At 37.9% G+C, this 19,819-nt stretch overlaps 2 protein-coding genes across 2 annotated transcripts; both read right to left on the reverse strand.

Annotated features, from left to right (window-relative positions):
* Nucleotides 1–34: 34 nt before the first annotated feature.
* Nucleotides 35–4,993, reverse strand: pigs (phosphatidylinositol glycan anchor biosynthesis, class S). Its single transcript, XM_065287453.1, has 12 exons — nucleotides 4,936–4,993; nucleotides 4,500–4,639; nucleotides 4,310–4,421; nucleotides 4,118–4,207; nucleotides 3,888–3,979; nucleotides 3,568–3,805; nucleotides 3,069–3,211; nucleotides 2,850–2,964; nucleotides 2,572–2,717; nucleotides 2,346–2,446; nucleotides 1,128–1,338; nucleotides 35–1,024 (listed from the first exon to the last, which is right to left on the reverse strand). The coding sequence occupies exons 1-12, from the start codon at nucleotides 4,952–4,954 to the stop codon at nucleotides 746–748; spliced, it is 1,686 nt and encodes a 561-aa protein (XP_065143525.1). The 5' UTR covers nucleotides 4,955–4,993; the 3' UTR covers nucleotides 35–745.
* Nucleotides 4,994–5,945: 952 nt separating this feature from the next.
* aldocb (aldolase C, fructose-bisphosphate, b) lies at nucleotides 5,946–19,270 on the reverse strand. Its single transcript, XM_065287454.1, has 9 exons — nucleotides 19,114–19,270; nucleotides 11,737–11,870; nucleotides 11,437–11,648; nucleotides 10,895–10,949; nucleotides 10,642–10,802; nucleotides 8,356–8,439; nucleotides 8,079–8,253; nucleotides 7,750–7,949; nucleotides 5,946–6,984 (listed from the first exon to the last, which is right to left on the reverse strand). The coding sequence occupies exons 2-9, from the start codon at nucleotides 11,846–11,848 to the stop codon at nucleotides 6,892–6,894; spliced, it is 1,092 nt and encodes a 363-aa protein (XP_065143526.1). The 5' UTR covers nucleotides 11,849–11,870; nucleotides 19,114–19,270; the 3' UTR covers nucleotides 5,946–6,891.
* Nucleotides 19,271–19,819: the final 549 nt, after the last annotated feature.

A 19,819-nucleotide genomic window follows, 5' to 3' on the forward strand; every position in this document is an offset into this window, starting at 1 on the left:
TGTCTGACATAACGCATTTTATTGCCAATGTTATGTTAGACCCATAATGAACGTAATTCGAGCAAATACATTTTTGGGGTTGATAAATTATTTATTGGATCTGTATTAGAGTTGTATCTGCGTCAATTGCCAAATCAAAACATAAAGTATTTTTTAAAGGTTTTGTATTTGTATAATAAAGCTTTCCTTTATTCTTCTAGCAAAAGAACAGAAACACATTATACATCTTCTCAATTGTATGTGAGCTGTGGGATTTGTAAACAAAAAGGCATGAAAGATGATTTCTCCTCATCCTACAAATTTATCATTACTTATCATACAACAAAGCATAAAGAAAAATATTAACAATTAGGAAAACTGTACATCAGCCAATTTTAAAGTTTTTAAGCACCCACAAATTCAAAGTTTCTGGTTATTGTAACGTGCATGTATGCATTTTGTGTTATGGCTCAAAATTGGCTATTTTAAAAATAAAAAACAAACATAAACAGTAATAAAACAGAGATGCATCCGGTATTACAGTGTCAAAACAAGACATGAAGTGCAAACACTTAAAAACCCTGAACAAACTGCACCCATACATAATCAATTTTCATTCATGAAATATTCAAGCATGGCTGCAGAAAACTGAAGCAGCAACATTTTCCCCAGAATTCACATACTGACATATGCTTTAATGTACCATGACTAGATTTTAATTTTATAAATATAAAATAAAAACACACGTGCTGCCTTTAATCATCTCTCAGTCGTTTTTGGCTTGCCTATCTGCACGTTTCCGCCTAACTTCACTCACAATTTTCAGCAGCGAGAGCACAATAGGTACACACATGGGTAAGAAAAGAGGAATGTAGATAGCAAACTTCTGGTCATCAGGAAAATAGAGAAGATGCAAAAGAGAGGGATCAAAAAATGCCCTCTCTGAAGCCAAAATAGCCTCCCTGCTGTACTGAAGTGCAAATGCCAAATTCCCAGCTTCCAACTCAGCAACAGCGGATTGGAGTGAAGTCACTGCACTGGAGACCTGGGAGAAAATAATAAAAGCAGATTATGAATTCATTTAATTCTGTTTTGTACATTGTTTATCATACATTTTATCAAGGTACACATCGGTGCGGATCTCCCACCTGCTGTGCGATATTGTCATTGATGACAATGTTTCCGATCTGGTCGAGCAGCTGAGCGAGCGACGTGATGGTGGTGCTGGCGGTGGCGATGTTCTCAACGCTTCGGCTCCACAGGAGTCGGTCCAGCTCCCAGTCGGTCAGTCCAGCATTGCCTGGACTTTGCAGCATGAAGCCTGGGGGAGGATGAGTGCGCTGGATACCCAGAAGAAGTCTGATAAAATGTTGAGGGACAACAATGAGGCAAAAAGCATGAAAAGAAATGGCAAACTGCATTTAAGCAAAACTGACAGATATTATTGAACATCAAAAACACCAGTATAGTGTATAAAGGTTTTACGATCTAAAGAGGTGGTTTTCACAGGAATATCTCATAAAACTGCAACGGAAACAGTTTTTCGCATTTACAGGTCACCTGACGTGCGTGATCAGTCACATGATCATTTTTTAAATATGCAAAACTGCATACTATAACCTCCTAGAAACACCTCATATGTGGCCCACCCAAGAATAAGGCCCTGTCCCAAACGGCACACTCTGTACTTGTGGACTTCCTTAGGGTCCACACTTTGATGACATCATGAAGTGCAGAGCTTAGAGGACCCTTGACACGAGGGCGCGCTGGGGTTATATTTTGGTACAGATTTGAGCATCACGCCCGAAATAGGAAGAAAAGTTGCCCATCAGCGTGAACTACTCCCATCCATCATCTGATTGCTCTTTCGAAAGGACTTCTGGGTAGGTAAAGTGCGTGAAGCCTGAGGCAGTGCGGGCTTCGCTGAAGACCGCTTTAAGGGTGCAAAGGGGGCGCTGATGAGCACACTTCAGCGCGTAAAAATGACAGATGGGACACCCTACGGACTCGTAGACTAAGCGAGCGCGCACAATTTAAGGCCACGTGACTGAAAGTCCACATGAAGTGCGCCATTTGGGGCAGGGCCTTTGATTATTGCCATTAATGCTTGGTTAACCCGCATGAATCTCCTTCATTGAAAAATAATGGCTAGTGGAATTGCTGCGATATACATAATTGTGATATACATAAATATGTCAATTTTTGGAACGAGCTATCGTGAGAAGAAAAATTAAGTTGCATAACACTGGAAACGCATCATTCTACAATAGTTTTAAATCAACATTTATTAAATACCGCAAACGTTTTTGTGCAAATCTGTAATGGAAACCAGATTATCGATACAAAAAGTAAACCGACAAACTAACCGTAACTGCGCCAAGAATACACCCATCACTTTAGCCATATCAATGTTTATGTCAACAGGAAGTTGAGCATTGGGTCCATACATGTCATTGACATTGTACACCTATGAATGTAGATGGAAAAACGATCAACCATGTAATACACACCCATTTATAACATGCATCAAGGCACATAAATAATATATCTAATGCATGCTATAATGTTTGCAATGATACATTCACACAATACCATGATCCCTCCCCAGCGGGGGCTGTGAAAGGCATTGGAAGGCACTTCCCGTTTACTGTGGTCTCTGATAAAGAGAGGAGAGTGGTTGGCATCTGGCACATACAGCAGGAAGTTTAACACAGGGTTAGAGGAAGCTGCATTGGACCCTGTGATTGAGAAAAGTGAATTGTAGAGTTCAAGAATTCAATGTTAACATTTCAACATGCATAACATCAGTCTAGCCTGATTAGACTTTTGGATCTCGTATATATAAGTCAAAGGCAAAATCTCTTACTCACCTAGTCTGGCCTCCACAGGGTTAATGACATGCGACAGACTGTCAGCACGGAGTGCATAGGCAGACATACTACTGTCAAATCGAGGGTTAACACCCAGAACAGCATAATACAGAATCTGAAAAGTACAGATATCTTGTTCAAATATCCTAGCATATTTGACAAACTACAGCCACAACTTTTAGGTTTCATATTCTTAAGAAATGATGTGTCTCTGGGTACCTGAGAATCAACAGAAAAGTTTGCTATGGGGGCAAGTTTATTCAGAAGTGGCTGAATGTAGCTATAAACGGCACCCTCGATATCCCAGTGAAGATTGTGTGATTTTGGGTCTGGGTTGAGCAGGCTGAATGTGATCTCATAGCCTATGAAACAAAAGAAAAAGCACTTAGACACAGATTTAAACCTTTGACACTCTTTTTCGATCACAAGAAAGGGCAATAGGGCATGCAAATATTGTAACCCTTTTTACACAGAGATTACAGAAAATAAAATACACAGAAAATGTGTCGGGGATTTGTCTTTGTTTTTTGGTTCATTCACACTCCCAATGACTTTCTGCGATCTGTGTGTGCATTCACACACATACCGTAAAGATCCCGTAAAGACATGTAACTTTTTTCCACAGCGTTTGCTAATTGTCTCTCGAGAAACTATTTGTGTACATTTTAGTTCATAAGGTGCAATACAAACAGGACAAAACCAGAGTAACGATACTCACCCGGACTGGATTTAATGGCCCTCATGCTATCTGCCATACTCTCCTTAGTCACTTTGGTTAAGCGGACACGGTCGCTCAGAGCAGCTATAATATCCCGGTGACTGAAGGACATGGTGTCCACTACCTGCTCCACTTGCGGATCCAGATTTGCCAGGACCTCCTTTAAACTCCAGGAGTCTCTAACAGGAGAAGAGCGTAGTAGCGCAGTGCGTCGTTGCCCCACATACACGTTCACATCCTGAGACCGAAAACATTTAGTTAGCATTAGGAGTGATTCTGTTTGTGACCTGAATGAATGACACATGTGCTTAAGATCTCACTTTTGGCAAAAGGCTGGAGGACTTCGGGATCACATACACAACCACAGACCCACAAGCACTCTCTGTGAGCATATGCAGGGACAGATCTGCCTCTGTGTACAGAGAAGGAAAAAGATCAAGAATCAAAATCTATTAAAATTATTAATGATACATATATCGGTACTTTAATAAATCGGTGTGTTATCAGTACACCCCTAACATTTACTTTAGATCTAATTGTTTCTTTCTACCTGCAGCAGTGGGCTGATTCAAAGCATCTTCCTCCATTATAGTGGCGGTGCGATATTTGGTTTCAAATCTGTACCGCAAACCTGTTTTAGCTGAAGAGACAAATATGTTTTATCAATCTCTTCATAGACAACAGCTGTTTTATGTCATACCATCTTTGTAGTTTCAAGGAAGGAACAAAATCCATCACTTACCATCCACTTCATGCTCTTTTTCACTAACATGGCTGAGTGGAACCTTTTTCTGCTGTTCTGGTGACAGTGTACCCCGTGAGAAGACCACCTCTATATCAACACTTAACTGGAGCTGTCAAACACAAACAGTTAGCTCATTCTAGTTAAAAAACATGACTCAAACTACACAAACGTTAAACTTCATGTGTACCCGTAACGTATCAAGCTCGCTGATTTCAGAGTACGGCAGCCAGGCGCGGTAAGTCTGGGTGGTCTTCCACCATAGAGGGATGCCCACCACAATCACCACTGCAGCGATGGCAAGGGCAGCAAGCCGCCCTCGTTGCTTTTCTGTCCCGTTTAAGGGGAAACATTAAAAACGTTAGCAAACAAGCGATTTAAACGGAACGAAAACATAATAAAATGTAACTTAAAACAGAGACTATGCACAAAATACACAGACTGACCCAACCCAGTCTTTTACTAAACCAGTATTTAACGTGAATAAGCTACCGGAACATTTATATTTTGCTTTATTATTCAGTGCTAATAAAACAAAAGATGTGTAGCAGTGATGAAGTATTCATAATTACTAAGAAGTTAAATAAAGCGAACTGAATCGTTATGAATAAATGTAAAGCACTTACCGAGCTGCAAGGGTGCCATTGCTGTGTGACGTTACTACCGCATAGACCGCTATTGGAGGACTCTATCCAATCAGAGGCTAGAAAGTCCAAGGACGTCCAATTACAGTTAAAGGGAAAGGTTTGGCTGCAGCCAATGAGTTTTCATATTATTTTTATTTACAAAATGAATAAAAGCTTATATGTTAAAATGACGAATAATAATAATAATAATAATAAATAAATAAAACACGATTAATGTGCCGCAGGGATGATGTATTTTTGTAAACCAACCCGGAAGTTAGCGTTCTCTCTCGAAAAAAAAAATCCCATCAATATTTCCCATAGACAAAATTTTACATTCATAAGTGTAAATTTTGTAAAACTCCCCCATGTTTTTTTGGTGTTTAAGGAGGAATTTGTTATATATTTGGAGACGTTAAAAGTGATGAAAAGTCCCAAACCAAGATATTTATATACTTTTTTACGATATTTATATATCTTAATCGAGGCTTGGTTTAAAAATGTGAAAACACCCTACTACACTGTCTGTATTTATTGTTTTTGTTCATTTATTTTACTTGATATGTACAGGGTGTGCACGAAAATTAAGTGTAATCTCAGTCTGTTGTAAATCTCCAAGTTATAATGCATTTTTTGTGTTTCTTGTTCAAAGCAATAAATATATATTTATTTATTCATCATATATATTCATAATTATTAGAATAATAATTAACTATAAAATATTGAGAAATATTATTAACAATAAAAATACTTCATTATGTAGATTTTCTCATAAAATGCATTTACTAATAAAATGTGGGAAGACAATTACATCCAACATTTTTTAAAGCTTAAACTTTTCAGTTTTAAATTAAATATAGTGTTTTGTATATAAAAAAGTTAAATGATTCCTTTGCCAAATAAATAAAGTGATCAAATATGTTTGCCTATCTGTTTAAAGTTGCAAGCCATGCCATATCACTCAAAATGAGTAACAAGAGATAAAGTTGTTTGCAAGATAATAAACCAGATGAGGTTTTAAAGTATTTTATTTTTTACTATCTGACAAGTGCTTAGAGAACAATATCACATCACAAGATCACATTTTTGTCAACAGAGCAGTGACCGCTCTCCTCCCCTGAAGCTCCACAGTTTGGTCCACTCCGCTCCGCCCATATTAAATTATATTATTCATGTAGCACTGTGACACAAACAAGGGGAAGAGAGGAAGAGCATGGTACACTCAAGCACACAATTACAACAGAGCACAATCTCAAAACAACTCCCATGTTTTCAAACTAATATTAGTAGTTTATATTAAATCTTTTGAACAGTATACACAGCCCAGACAAAGCATTGATATTAAACGTCAACACCACACAAAAGAATATTCCCGAATGTCTGGTGGAATTAATCACATGAACCTGTTTAGAGGCTGCCAGTGTTTAATACAAGTCTACTGAGCTATTATATAGATATATATATTACTCTGTTTCATTCCCTCCATAATAAACTGCCTCTGCTGGCATTCAATGAACTGCACTCCAGTAACTAATTCATCCACAAAAAGACTGGATTGATGAGGTCATACTTCACTGAAAAGGAATGTGATAAGTCAACTAGAATGTTTGGTGCCAAAAACGGAATGTAAATTGAAGAAAAGAATTGACGAACATTTACATACATTACTTAAAACTGTCTACAGGGCCACAAAAATACTGTTTTATTGATCGTACAGTAGCATGAAACCATGCCTAGAACCTTTAAAAATAATAATCATCTCAATCTCCTACGTAACTTTCTTTATATACCCTTTCTAAAGTTTATATTTTAAATAGATACATAATGAGACACTGCAATGACAACCCTAAAGTACAGAAGACAGCGCAGGCCTGTGATTGGTTGGTGACAGGAAGGGTAGCAGCTGTGCACTATACTATTGGCTGGCGGAAGCTGGAAGGTTGCGATGCAGGATGTTTAGTAGGCATGATTGGCTACGTAAAGGGACTGTCCTGCAGCTCCGCCGGTTCCACTTGAGACGTACTTGCCCTGAGCAGCCAAGCCATTAACCTGAAAAAAGTTAAGGAAGTCAGTTTAGGTTTAGTGACTCAAGAGTTTTATAACATTCACTAATAATTGCGTACTTTTTTTGTATTTATACGCACACTTGTATGTTTTTCCTACTATGGAAGTCAATGGTTACAATCAGCTGTGTGCTTAACATCATTTATTAAAATAGCTTCTTTTGTGTTCATCAGGAAAATAAATTCGAAAATGATGACAGAATTACAATTTTTGGGTGAACTAAAGACAACTAAAAACGCTGTATTATGTGTGCTAGGCCAGTAGATGGCGACGTTACTTCGTAAAGAAATACTGCAGAGCGATAAATAAAAACATTCAAGATGACGAAAGCATCCAACAGTTTTGTTTTTAGACGGACAATGAGGTAGGTTCAATATTAAAAGTAAAAGTTACTAAAACAGCAAAATGTTGCAAAAATGAGGCGTTAATAAACTCGGTATTGTATGCGGCACAAACACAGTCCTGTAGTCTGCCATGTTGTTTTGGTTATACTCGCATATACCTATAGACAGTTTTAGTGACCATCGATCACCGCTTTTTGAAGGTAGGTTTGGCAGCCGATCTGTATTAAAGATTGTATACATTATATAGTACACATTTTATACAGTAACGTTTGTTTGACGAAAGCTATTTGTTTATGTTATTACTGCTGAAACCGTCTATAGACTGAAGAGCCAAACCAGATAAAACAATACAGGCTAAAAAAAGCCTATGGATTTGCATTAGGAGGAAAATATTTAAAACACTGACCAAAGCACGTTTGATGAACTCCTCTGTGGCGGCCTTCTCATTTTCTTTGGCTCCACGCCAGGCATTTAGGGCAGAGGCCTGCAGGGCGCGTCCATAAGAGAAGGTAAGGGCCCAGGGTTTCTTTAGGGGGCAGGTGTTGATGGCATTCAGGTTAATGGAGGCTTCTTCCTCACTCTGGCCTCCAGAGAGGAACGTCACACCTGGCCGAAAAAAAGATTTTATAATTAGGAAAAACCTCCCTTAACGGATTAATCTTTTCATGTGAAAATCTCTAAATCCAGTTGTATGAACCAGTCAACGTTTCTGTTTATTTCCTCTGACTGACTCACCTGTAACTGCGGGGGGAACGGTGCGGCGCAGGGCTGTCACTGTTGCCATGGCGATCTCCTCATTGGTGTATTTGGTAGGGCAGGAGTGTCCAGCGGTCACCATGTTGGGTTTGAGAAGAGTACCCTCCAGATAAACGTGATGGTCGGACAGGGCTTTGTAACAGGCAGCAAGGACCTGGAGATACATGGGAAACAGTAGTTAGATACAGAGCTTAGCTACATCGCCATTATAATCAATCTATTAAAATTATATTTGCTCCCTCTGCTTTTAATGTACCTTCTCTGTAACATACTGGCAGCGCTTCAAGTCATGGTCACCGTCAGGCAAAATCTCAGGCTCCACGATGGGCACAATACCATTCTAAGAAGAAAAACATAAAAATTTCAAAAAGCTTTCAAAGACGTCACACTTCATTGGAAACAGTTTATTAATGTTTTGCATTTATTACATATACCTATGAATTCTGTCCCCTAACCATTCTACTCCTTTCTTTCACCACTTTAAAGGGGTCATATTATGAGATTTTTTTTAAAGATGTAAAAAAATCTTTGGTGTCCCCAAAGTGCGTATGTGAAGTTTTAACTAAAAATACCCCACAGATAATTTATTATAGCATGTTAAAATAGCCACTTTGCAGGTGCAAGCAAAGTGTGTCCTTTAACATGCAAATGAGCTGATGAAATGCAAACACTGATCGCCATAATGGTGGTTTGTTGAAATTGAAACTCAATTGTGCATTTAGTCACCCTCATGTTGTTACAAACATGTATACATTTTTTTGTTCTGATGAACACAAAAAAGAAATTTCAAGAAATGTTTGTAACCAAAGAATTTGTGGACCCCATTTACTTCCATAGTAGTCTTTTTTCCTACAATCTTCCTTCATGTTCATCAAAACAAAGAAATGTATGTGGGTTTGTAACAACATAACGGCGCATTAACACGGGGCGTCAGCGTTGACGCTTCCCATTCACTTTAAATGGGTGACGTCAAGCGTTGGCTAACTGAATTGTGGATCCGTCGGCGCCGCGTCAGTGCCGTTGCTCGCGGCAGAAGTTGAACATTTCTCAACTTTTCAAGCGGCAACGCGTGCGTCAGCCAATCATATCGCCTTATGCAAATAACCTAGGCAGAGCCAGCAAATTACGTTTATGGAAGACCGGAGCTTGTGTTGCGGCCACAGTGATTGGCTGTCGGCCATGCTTCAGACAAGCCTTCCGTTAAGCGTTAACGCTTACGCCCCGTGTGAATGTACCGTAAGAGTGACTAAATTATGAATTTTCATTTTTGGGTGAACTATCCCTTTAAGGGGCGGTATTATTGTAATTAGACTGCTACCTACATCACAAAACAGGCAAAATCTGAATGACCAAATTTTTCAAATGCTTGCAGAGAATGGTTAAATAAAACTAAGTTACTGGGTTGTTCTTTTTAAGGTTTTCTATGTTGATAGAAGCACTGGGGACCCAATTATAGCACTTAAAGGATAAGTCAATTTTCTTAAAAGAAAAATCCAGATAATTTACTCACCACCATGTCATTCAAAATGTTGATGTCTTTCTTTGTTCAGTCCAGAAGAAATTATGTTTTTTGAGGAAAACATTGCAGGATTTTTCTCATTTTAATGGACTTTAATAGAGCCCAACATTTAATACTTAACACTTAACGTTTTTTTTCAACGGAGTTTCAAAAGACTATAAACAATCCCAAACGAGGCATAAGGGTCTTATCTAGCAAAATGATTGTCATTTTTTACAATAAAAATAACAAATATACACTTTTAAACCACAACTTCTCGTCATGTAGATCCGGTCGTGATGCGCCAGCTGACCCCACGCAATACGTCATGACGTCAAGAGGTCACAGAGGACGAACGCGAAACTCCGCCCCAGTGTTTACAAGTGTGTTGAAAGAGGACCGTTCCTACGTTCCTGTATGTCAACTGATACTAATTAATGACTTTGTGGCAGTTTATTGTTTAAAATGCTCCGCAAATGTGCGTTTTATATATGTAACACGTGACCTCCCTACGTCACTACGCATTTACGTTAGGTCGCGCTGGACTTGACCTAGACGAAAAATTGTGGTTTAAAGGAGCATATTTTTTATTTTTCTTGTCAAAAATGACAATCGTTTCGCTAGATAAGACCCTTATGCCTCGTTTGGGCTTGTTTATAGACCTTTGAAACTCCGTTGAAAAAAACTGTTAAGTGTTGAGTTAAGTTTTAAATGTTGGGCTCTATTAAAGTCCATTAAAATGAGAAAAATCCTGCAATGTTTTCCTCAAAAAACATAATTTCTTCTGGACTGAACAAAGAAAGACATCAACATTTTGAATGAAATGGTGGTGAGTAAATTATCTGGATTTTTCTTTTAAGAAAATGGAATATTCCCTTAAACATGAAACTGTCACGCTATGACCCCTTTAACATCAATCAATTTATATACTGTATTCACTCTGATGTACATTATCATATTTAACATCAACAAAAAGATTTCCCCCCTTTTAAGATAAACACAAAGATGTGCCAGATTGCATTTGTGTCTTTTTTAGGAGCTCACCTGCTGGCAGATGCTGGCGTAACGAGCAAGGACATTGGCATTCTCCATGATGGCCAATTCTGAGGGCGTGGTCTCGCTGATCTTTAGCACAGAACGCCACTTTGCAAAGTCTGCGCCATCTTTCTTGTATTGAGCACAACGTTCTGACAGACCATCAAGCCCTTAAGAGAAACAGATATGGAGTTAACATAAACTGCCATTTTAATATTTTTTTTTATTTAAATATTTAGCAGTTGTTGTTCCTTCAGCATACCCTGTGTTGTGGTCTCGCCATTTGTTCCAGCCAGAGGGACGACACCTTTGTCAACCTGTGTTTATGAAGAGGATTGCTTTTATTAGAATCAAACTGCCAAAAAGAATCATACATTTATTTTTAAAGCTTTGTTTAAAACCTCACAACCTACCCCAGTTTGCAACAGTAACCTTATGATAATGATTTATAATTAGTCACAATACAAGCCTTGCACATATTGTAGTAGCCATTTACAGCAAACATAAACAACCTCTTATAACCTGAAAATCTCATTGTAATCCTCTACCTACTGCGTTATTTATAAACCCGGCTTTCCCCCCTTGAGCACTGATAAATAATAGAGCAACAGTTTATTCAGAGACTCTTCTTTTTACATGAAAACCACTTACGTAAAGGAATAAATTGTTTATATATATACATACAGTCACTATGTACTGAATCATTATTTGTAAATTAGATAAACAACAGATAGTTTGGCTATAATTTATTCAATATATAATAGTATGTATTAAAAAAATTTAACTAATAAACCAGCCTTGTACCTTGATGCCCACAACAATGCCCCTGTCTTTAATCAATTTGGCGAAGTTGGTGCCATCATCTGTGTTTTGATAGAGGGTCTCGTGGAAAAAGATGACACCACCGATGCACTGGTCAATGCGTTCGTCGGCCGTGAAAAGAAGCTGACGATACAGACGGCGGTTCTCCTCTGTGTTCTCAACACCGATGGGGTTCAGGCGCTTAGCCATGCTACCTGTAGAGATACACACTTGTGTTAGATGTATATAACAGTTGTGTTGGTCACTACAGATGACAGGTTGTTGATATTAAGTTTTTTTGACCTGTGGATTCATCTGCAGCCAGGATGCCCTTCCCTGGAGCTACGATGCGCTGAGCAATGTCCTGCAGCTCCTTCTTCTGCTCGGTCGTAAGAGCGGGGTACTGGTGCGTCATGATGTCTATAGCTCAAAGAGACCTGCAACAAAGAAACAACAGAGATGCTGTCATTTCATCCACCTCATAGCTAAATAGGCTTTATGACGAATGTCACATAAACAAACCGCATGAGCGATACCTGGACTTTTGAGGTAATCGGCTAACCTAGCAAGTTGTTGACATTTATTTTAGCCATTTATTTCTATTTTAATATCTGAATGTTAGCATGTTATGTTTATTTTTGGTAGCTCCTATATATGCATCTCAAGTCAAACAGCTCTTTATTGTAAAAAGAACATATAAAAGACTTGAACCAGAAGCATGCTTTACAAAATATAGAAATTTGTTGCGCATAACCACTATTATTTCAAGTCCCTATGAAATAAATATTGCAGTGTTCATTATAAACACTTTATCTGTGTTAGTCATATGTCTTTCTAGTTCTTGTGTCCTCATAAACTAATCAAAATCTGAAAATGTACCACCCATAGATTTGTATAAAGGCTAGACGTGTTACGGTGAAGTCTCTAACGTCGTCACCTGGCGGCCATCTTACCACAGGCAGCTCACTCACTCGTAGCATTGAGTTTTAATGGTGCAGGTACTTTTAAATGACCATAACTTGTTTAATTTTCTACCGATTTTCAAACGGTTTGGATTCTTGCAAACGTTATTAACCTGGCTATAATTCTGGATGCTTTAACATGTTTCATGAATTTTTTTTGTATAAGTATATAGTGTCATAGGTACATCTTTGACGTTTATAACAAACCAAACCGTTTGAAAATCGGTAGAAAATTAAGCAAGTTATGGTCATTTAAAAGTACATGCTCCATTAAAACTCAATGCTACGAGTGAGCGAGCCGCCTGTTGTAAGATGGACGCCAAATGCAGACTTTTCACTCAATTGGCCAGCAGCGCGGGCAAGACATCTAGCCTTTATACATATCTATGCTTCCACCCTCTTGTGGCGTTCCTTCTCTGATTACATCAGCTAGACAGCTTGGGCGGGAGCATCCATTAACCCCGCCCCCTCCAACTGTTCCAGTTCTATATGGAACGCTTACTTTTCTATATCCAATCAATTCAAAGTGGAAAACAAAAGCCACGCTTGCTATTGTGTTTGGGTGAAATATGTCAAATATGAAGGTAAAGTCGATCGACTTCCTGTTCACTGGGACTTTAAGAATTCCAGACCACTAGTCATTTAATTTCATATAATCGGGATTAAAGCGGGATTTGCTAAACGTTTGGCCATGAAAGATGGTTCTGTAGCCAGTTTATTTGGAGTATATTCAAGTTATTTGGCACTTTAACAGATATTCTGTATTATACATAGAAAGTTGTTGCAAAAACACAACGGTTCTTCTTTAGGAAACCAAATCATTGCTTGGGAAATTTGCAGTTCTCCACGCATCTTAGAAACATTGTTTTTATTCGAGGACTGAAACTAAATCACACCAGAAACAACAGCGGTCTCCAGGTAACACTTACTGCTGGCTACAGATCATCAAAAATGTGTCCTATTATTCAGGGCAACAAAAAAGGGCTTGCTTAAAATTCCAGTCTGGCTGGTTGCATAAGAACTGCTGACAAAGGCACACAGGGTTTTTTTCTACTGCTATCCCAGCACATCTCACTCAGATGGGGTTATGTAATAATACGCTTAATCCCTGCTGTCATTTCCTATTAAACACGCCCCAACTGATGCTACTGCTCCTTTAGTGATAAACAGACAATTCATCAGAGTTATCAATCTGATTCATCATATTTTGATCACAGTCACAATTATTGGTTCAGTGCATCCCCCCCATGTCTGTGTTGAATGGTTTGAGCTGAAACAAGCGCGGACTGGCTGTCCTATGTGGTTAAAAAGCACAGATCAATGCACTTTAATCTTAATACAGGCCTGTACATGCATTGCTTAAAATACCTTAAACACCTCTTGTCCCGATCTCTAAATGAGATAAAAAATGTAATTTAATCATGTATTGTTTAATCTATATTTATCTTGCTGAAATAAATTAAATAGGAAGTCTCTGTGGGTTTTAGAATGATAATTTTTTTTATCCGACAGTATGTTATTGTTCAGCCAGGTAAAAAGAATGCATTTATCCCCTCAGGCTTGACTTTGGTTTTGTGGAAACAACCGCCATGTAAATACGTCTAAGTAAAGTCCTTTAGGGAAGTCGTGCCAGTTGGCAGCAATGTTTGCAATGCCTCTGGGTACAATTAAACAACATATTTCCAACCAACAATTAAACCTGACAACAACTGTATCATATTTTTTAAAGTCACCATGAAATTGAATTACTCTTACACATAATTTTTTATAATTCATGTGCCCTCATAATCGTTAATCAAAAACGTTAACTTCCTCCCCTCCTCGAAAGACCTCTCTTCACTTCCTGTCTTGAGAAATGGTGAGAAGGGTGTGTATTGGCAAGAATCTCGTTGCGATGCCATACGTTGCGAAACATTGAAATACTGTAAAGCGAGGAGATATATTGGGATATTTCCTATTTTAGGAACCTAATAGGATAGAATTTTAAGAAAGCCGCCATTGAGAACACACCACCATATGCAAACCTTATCAAAAATTGTGCCACGCCCCATGCAAGTACTTCCTGTCACTGTTAAAGTTCAGAAATAAGAAGAATGCTAACTAGTGATCGGTATGTAAACTCCAAAACTAATCAACTACAATCTTGTATGATTTATATTGCATTTTTGAAAATCAAAACAGTATTGCTGAACAAAATATCATGGTACTCTCATGTATTGACATTTCCTTATACTCCTAATTAGCAATTAGCAACATAGCCCAACTTCCAACGATCCAATCAGATGGACGAAATAAAGTCCCGCCCTACATTTTTTCTCGTTTGACTCGGATATACTATATCACGATACAGAAAAGACGACAATCACTACCTCAACTTCATGGTGCCTTTAAGCTTAAATTGCACAAAAAACCCACCGTTTCCGATGTCGCAACTCACGCAACTCTGTACAGAGCCCCTCCCCCAGAGAATCATCAGTGTTTACTGATTGACGATTGGTTCTTTTTACTGTACGGCAGGACTTCCATCGCCAAAGCAGCCATAATGAGCTTTGCTTTTACTCCATTCATAGTAATAGCTTGTTGTTATATCTATTATCATTGGTCTGGTGCACTGGTTTAGCAAAACAAGCAAAGTCTCCGCTGACTAAACAGCTACCAATTGATTCAACTATCTGAAATTTCCTCTCATTGGGTTTGTGAGGGATGTGTTACTGCATGCTTATACCATTCCACATACAGTAATAAAGAATAACATCTCCATGTCCTATCAAAGTCTTCCCATTAATAGTGTTTATCTTGCTAAGCACCAGCAAGAAGGCTAGCCAAAACTCACATCTGCTTGACTGTGTAAAGTGTGTTTGGGCTTGAGTTTCAAACTTCGACACCCAACTCATCCTACACTGTTAGGGGTACAGGCATGAATATTTTATAACATGTGGCTTGTTGATGAAAAGTTTAAGGTGACTTTCGAAAATGAACCATGTTTTTATGGTAAAAGTGAAATAATCATGGTTTTTTGGTGTATTAGTAACTATTAGCATAACCATGTTTTTTTGGTTTTAACAGTAGTAAAACCATGGTTAATTTTCGTAAGGGTCTTAGCGGCCGCATAGCAACACCCTGGCGGCCGCATAGCAACACCCTGGCAACCACCCAAAACAGCACTGTAATGGGGAGTTTTGCCAAAGTCCCTTTAGGGAAGCTGCACCACTAGGCGGCCATGTTTACAGTTATTTGAATAAGGAAAGACAGATATCTCTGTGTTGAAATCACAATTAAACAACATATCTCTAACTACAATTAAACCTGACATCAACCATAACTTTTGTTTTTTAAGCTCAAATACGGCTGGACCTTTTTCGAGGGAGCTTCAGCTACTGTGCATGTGCCAAGGTTAGAGAGCCCCTCCATCAGGGAATCAATATTGGTTCTTTTTAAAGGAAGGCAACATTTCCCCCGTTCATATTAATAGCATTGCCCTATCTATTATTTTTGGCTTTGCACAGACAAGCACCACTAATGTTTGTCCTACTACAAGCAGCCAGAGAGCATTTATATTCATATATTTGGCACTGTTTAATTTCAATGATATTGTATTACAATAAAAAAAGGCCAATTGAAGGTTATTTTAAGTTATGACCATAGTCAGAGACCCACAATGACCAAGAGGTCCTAATTCAGCAACATCATTGACACTAAATGTATGGTAGGTAGGTAAGGTGGGTTAATCTCAGCAATGCATGTTAAATTGCTTGAGAAAAGATGAAATATTAAATTTAAAAAAATTGTTATAGCAGTTTGCATTAATTGTAATAAATACAAAATAATGCTCTAAAGTATATTTTTTATGCATAAAACTATATATATATATAAAAGAAATGTGTTTGTGCTACACTTTAAAGGGATAGTTTACTTTAAAATGAAAATTCTGTCATCATTTACTCGTCCTCATGTTGTTCTAAACCTGTATGAATTTCTTTTTTCTGATCAACACAAAAGAAGATATTTTGAGAAATGATGGGAAACACACAGTAGTAAGTGACCATAGAATTCCATAGTAGGAATAAAAAAATATGATGGAATTTAATGGGTACCGTCAACTGTGTGCTTACCATAATTTATCAAAACATTTCCTTAGTCATTTATCACAATGCTTCCAAAATATTTTTTTCCTACTATGGAAGTCTATGGTCACTTACTACTGTGTGTTTCCCATCATTTCTCAAAATATCTTCTTTTGTGTTCCACAGAAAAAAGAAATTCATACAGCTTTAGAACAACATGAGGATGAGTAAATGATGACAGAATTTTCATTTTAAAGTGAACTATGCCTTTAAGTGGTTTTACCAACGACGGCCACTAGATGTCAACGTTTGCTGCATACTCTTGTCACATATTAATAAATTACTGTCACTGCATTATTATTACTGCTAATATTTACATGCCAAATATTTATGTTATCTCAGGTGTCCCGCTCAAGGGACAGTGCCAGTTAAAGGGCATATTTAAATAAGTTTACATTTATTTGACAAACCTAAAGCATTATTGTATTTTTTTATATTGTTTATCGCATCATTTAGCAAGTTATTGAAAATGGTTTCCCATTCAATGCCATGCAGCCATTGTATGATATTTAGCAGTTGCATATCAATTTTGCATATAAAACTACTTCCAGGGTAAAAGACACCAGGTTGCCATTTATAACGCAACATTAGTGATTTATATGCAAGTGAATACATTTGGATGAGTTATGGTGACAATGTTTAGACACTGCACTTCTGTGTTATTTCGCTACAGTCTTATTTCTTAAAGTGATTCTTAAACAAATCACAAAGTGGATTAAATAAATGGTTACAAGGCATTAATCTTGTGTGATCCTTGGATGCCAAACCTAAAAATAGCTTGACAGAGCGGACCAGTGTATAATCAATTATGGACGTGAAGACCAACGACCCCTTCCGCTCGTGACAGCAGTGACATCACATAATGGACCTAAACTAAACAGCTGAGAGAAAATCAATCTCTCGTCCAAGCGCATAAACCAGACGGAATGTCAAACGCTCAACCTTGAGCTGATAATGCGGTCTTATTGTAAACATCATCATTTATTCATACATCTCTCTTTCAGGAAAATGCGTATGCATGGCCTTGTAAAAGATGCTGCTCATGGTGATCAGGTGACAGATAACTGATTTGCATCCCTTTGATAAGATCTGTTTCTCTGCACTGCATCACGCGGATGCAAAATCCTCCCCCACTACAGAGAGCGCAACCGTTAGTGACCGGTCGCTTTTTCTGCAGCCATTTAATCTTATTGCTATAAGGGATTTTTACTTCCAGAACCCTGCTGGGCTTCATCACACTGTCAACAGGCCTAGAAACAGATCACATGAATTATTAGGAATGTCTGATCTTGAAACAGATGTTCTCACGCCAAAAGAAACTGAAATGGTCATATAAAAGAATATAAAAGACATATAGTTAGAAATAAAGGGAAAAGCAAAAGCTTATATAGGTTAAAAGAATTAAACATCCTGATTTGCATCACCTAAGCTCGTTTAACCTTCAACGGCGCTGTACCTGTTACGCCCACAGAGAGGAGAGGGACATCACTTTCAGCACGTATACATCATGACACGCGAGAGGAAGAGACCGCGTGATTCATCATCGCACGCGAGTGACGCAACGCGACAAAACGCATCCGTTGAGTCAGGCGCGCTGTTGATTTTAATGGGAACGTGGTAGTTCTAGTCGCATCGCGTGAAAATAGGTTTGAGAACAGTGGAAATCTTTACGTGTTTTGGACTTAATGCGGCGCTGCGCAGACCGATTCGCATATGACATCAAAGTACCGCGAGAGCGATTTTTGAGGCGTACTTCTGAATCGCTCTCGCGGTACTTTATGTCATACCCCGATCCTTATGCGCATAGCTACATTACGCCGAAAACACATTTTGACAAGTCCTATATTTGATGTTCATTTTTTCAATTGCTGTCGAGATCATGTGATAAAATAATTGTTTGTATTAAACCATTATACGAATCGAGATAACACGTCCATCAATTTATCATTAGCATGGCTGTTTTAGCTAGGCTAAGCTACGGTGATGTAGGAAATGCGTACGTGCACATCCACCACACTCCGTTCCGCAGACATCAGTCGCATCCCTGATGCTTTACGGACTTATACACTCGTATTGTCCCCAAAATGAGGCTTTATTTGTTAATCATGCGAACTAAACATTGCTAAAACATGGCTCTACGCAAGGCAAATATATGCGGAAGAGAGATGATGCGGGTGATGATGGCTGCTAGGGGTGACATTGAATACAAGGAATGTCAAGTGGTCATGTTGGTCTCTTTACGGTTGACTCTCATAAGCCTTAAAAAATGAACATCTTTACACCGAGATAAGAAGACACTTCCTGTAACTTATATCAGTTGACAATGCTTTACATAATTACGGTACCATCGACGAGGCCTAACGTTAATCAATCTAACTTTGAAAACCACTTGTCGAATAACAAACATCTGATTAAAAACAAATGTTGCTTTTATCGTAAAATGTACTTTATAAATACGATTTTAGAAATATTTACCACATCTAATGAAGTTGCGTTTTTAAAATGTTGTTTATAAGATTTAATCACATTAAAGTGTTATACTTTTCATATATATACAATATTATTATTATTGTTAAATAATTTTAAAGTTTTACCTGCTTAAGAGATGAGGGATGCAAAGGATGCACTTCTGTCGACAGCTTCCCGTTTCAATGCCGCAACGCAACGTGACCGCTCAGAAAAATCATCCTACGTAAGGGGCGTGGCTTTGGTCACGACCTTATTGTAATACAGATAAATATTCATAAGGCTTTGAAATAAACCTCGCACGTCACTTTTCCCATGCTTGAGGTGCGTCGTCACAGCACGTAGGCCTTCGAGAAATTATCAAATTAAATGAAAATAAATAATCACTGTACTGATAGTAAAAAAAATAAATAAAAGAAGGCAAAGTGACATTTTGAAAAAAAATATTAATAATTATTAAGCAATTTTATGTTTATTTGAATTCATTTTGATTAGACAGAATTGCTTTTTTGACATGGTATCATGACAAAACACATTTGCTTTTTACAAAATATATATTATGGTATTTTGTAAATAATGCACAATTTAGCTTAAATGGATAGTTCATCCAAAAATGAACATTTTGTCATCATTTACTCATTCTCATGTTGTTACAAACCTGTATACATTTCTTTGTTCTGATAAACACGAAGGAAGATATTGTGAGAAATGTTTGTAACCAAACCGTTTGTGAGCCCCATTCACTTCCATTGTATTATTGTATCTTATTATGGAAGTGAAAGGGATCTCACGGTTGGTTTGGTTACAAAAATTCCTCAAAATATCAATCATTCG

Source organism: Paramisgurnus dabryanus, chromosome 18 (genome assembly GCF_030506205.2).
Source record: "Paramisgurnus dabryanus chromosome 18, PD_genome_1.1, whole genome shotgun sequence".
In the NCBI taxonomy this organism is placed as follows: Eukaryota; Metazoa; Chordata; class Actinopteri; order Cypriniformes; family Cobitidae; genus Paramisgurnus; species Paramisgurnus dabryanus.

What these genes read in the sequence shown, in the direction of transcription:
- pigs (XM_065287453.1), bottom strand. An exon ending in ACTTTTCTGTTGATTCTCAG is followed by an intron (nt 2,965 to 3,068) that starts GTACCCAGAGAC and finishes TGTACTTTTCAG; the next exon opens with ATTCTGTATTATGCTGTTCT. An exon ending in CCCGCTGGGGAGGGATCATG is followed by an intron (nt 2,447 to 2,571) that starts GTATTGTGTGAA and finishes CTACATTCATAG; the next exon opens with GTGTACAATGTCAATGACAT.
- aldocb (XM_065287454.1), bottom strand. Translation starts at nt 11,848, where the DNA reads ATGACGCACCAGTACCCCGCTCTTACGACCGAGCAGAAGAAGGAGCTG. An exon ending in GCCAGTATGTTACAGAGAAG is followed by an intron (nt 8,254 to 8,355) that starts GTACATTAAAAG and finishes ATGTATCTCCAG; the next exon opens with GTCCTTGCTGCCTGTTACAA. An exon ending in CGTTCCCCCCGCAGTTACAG is followed by an intron (nt 7,950 to 8,078) that starts GTGAGTCAGTCA and finishes TTTTTCGGCCAG; the next exon opens with GTGTGACGTTCCTCTCTGGA.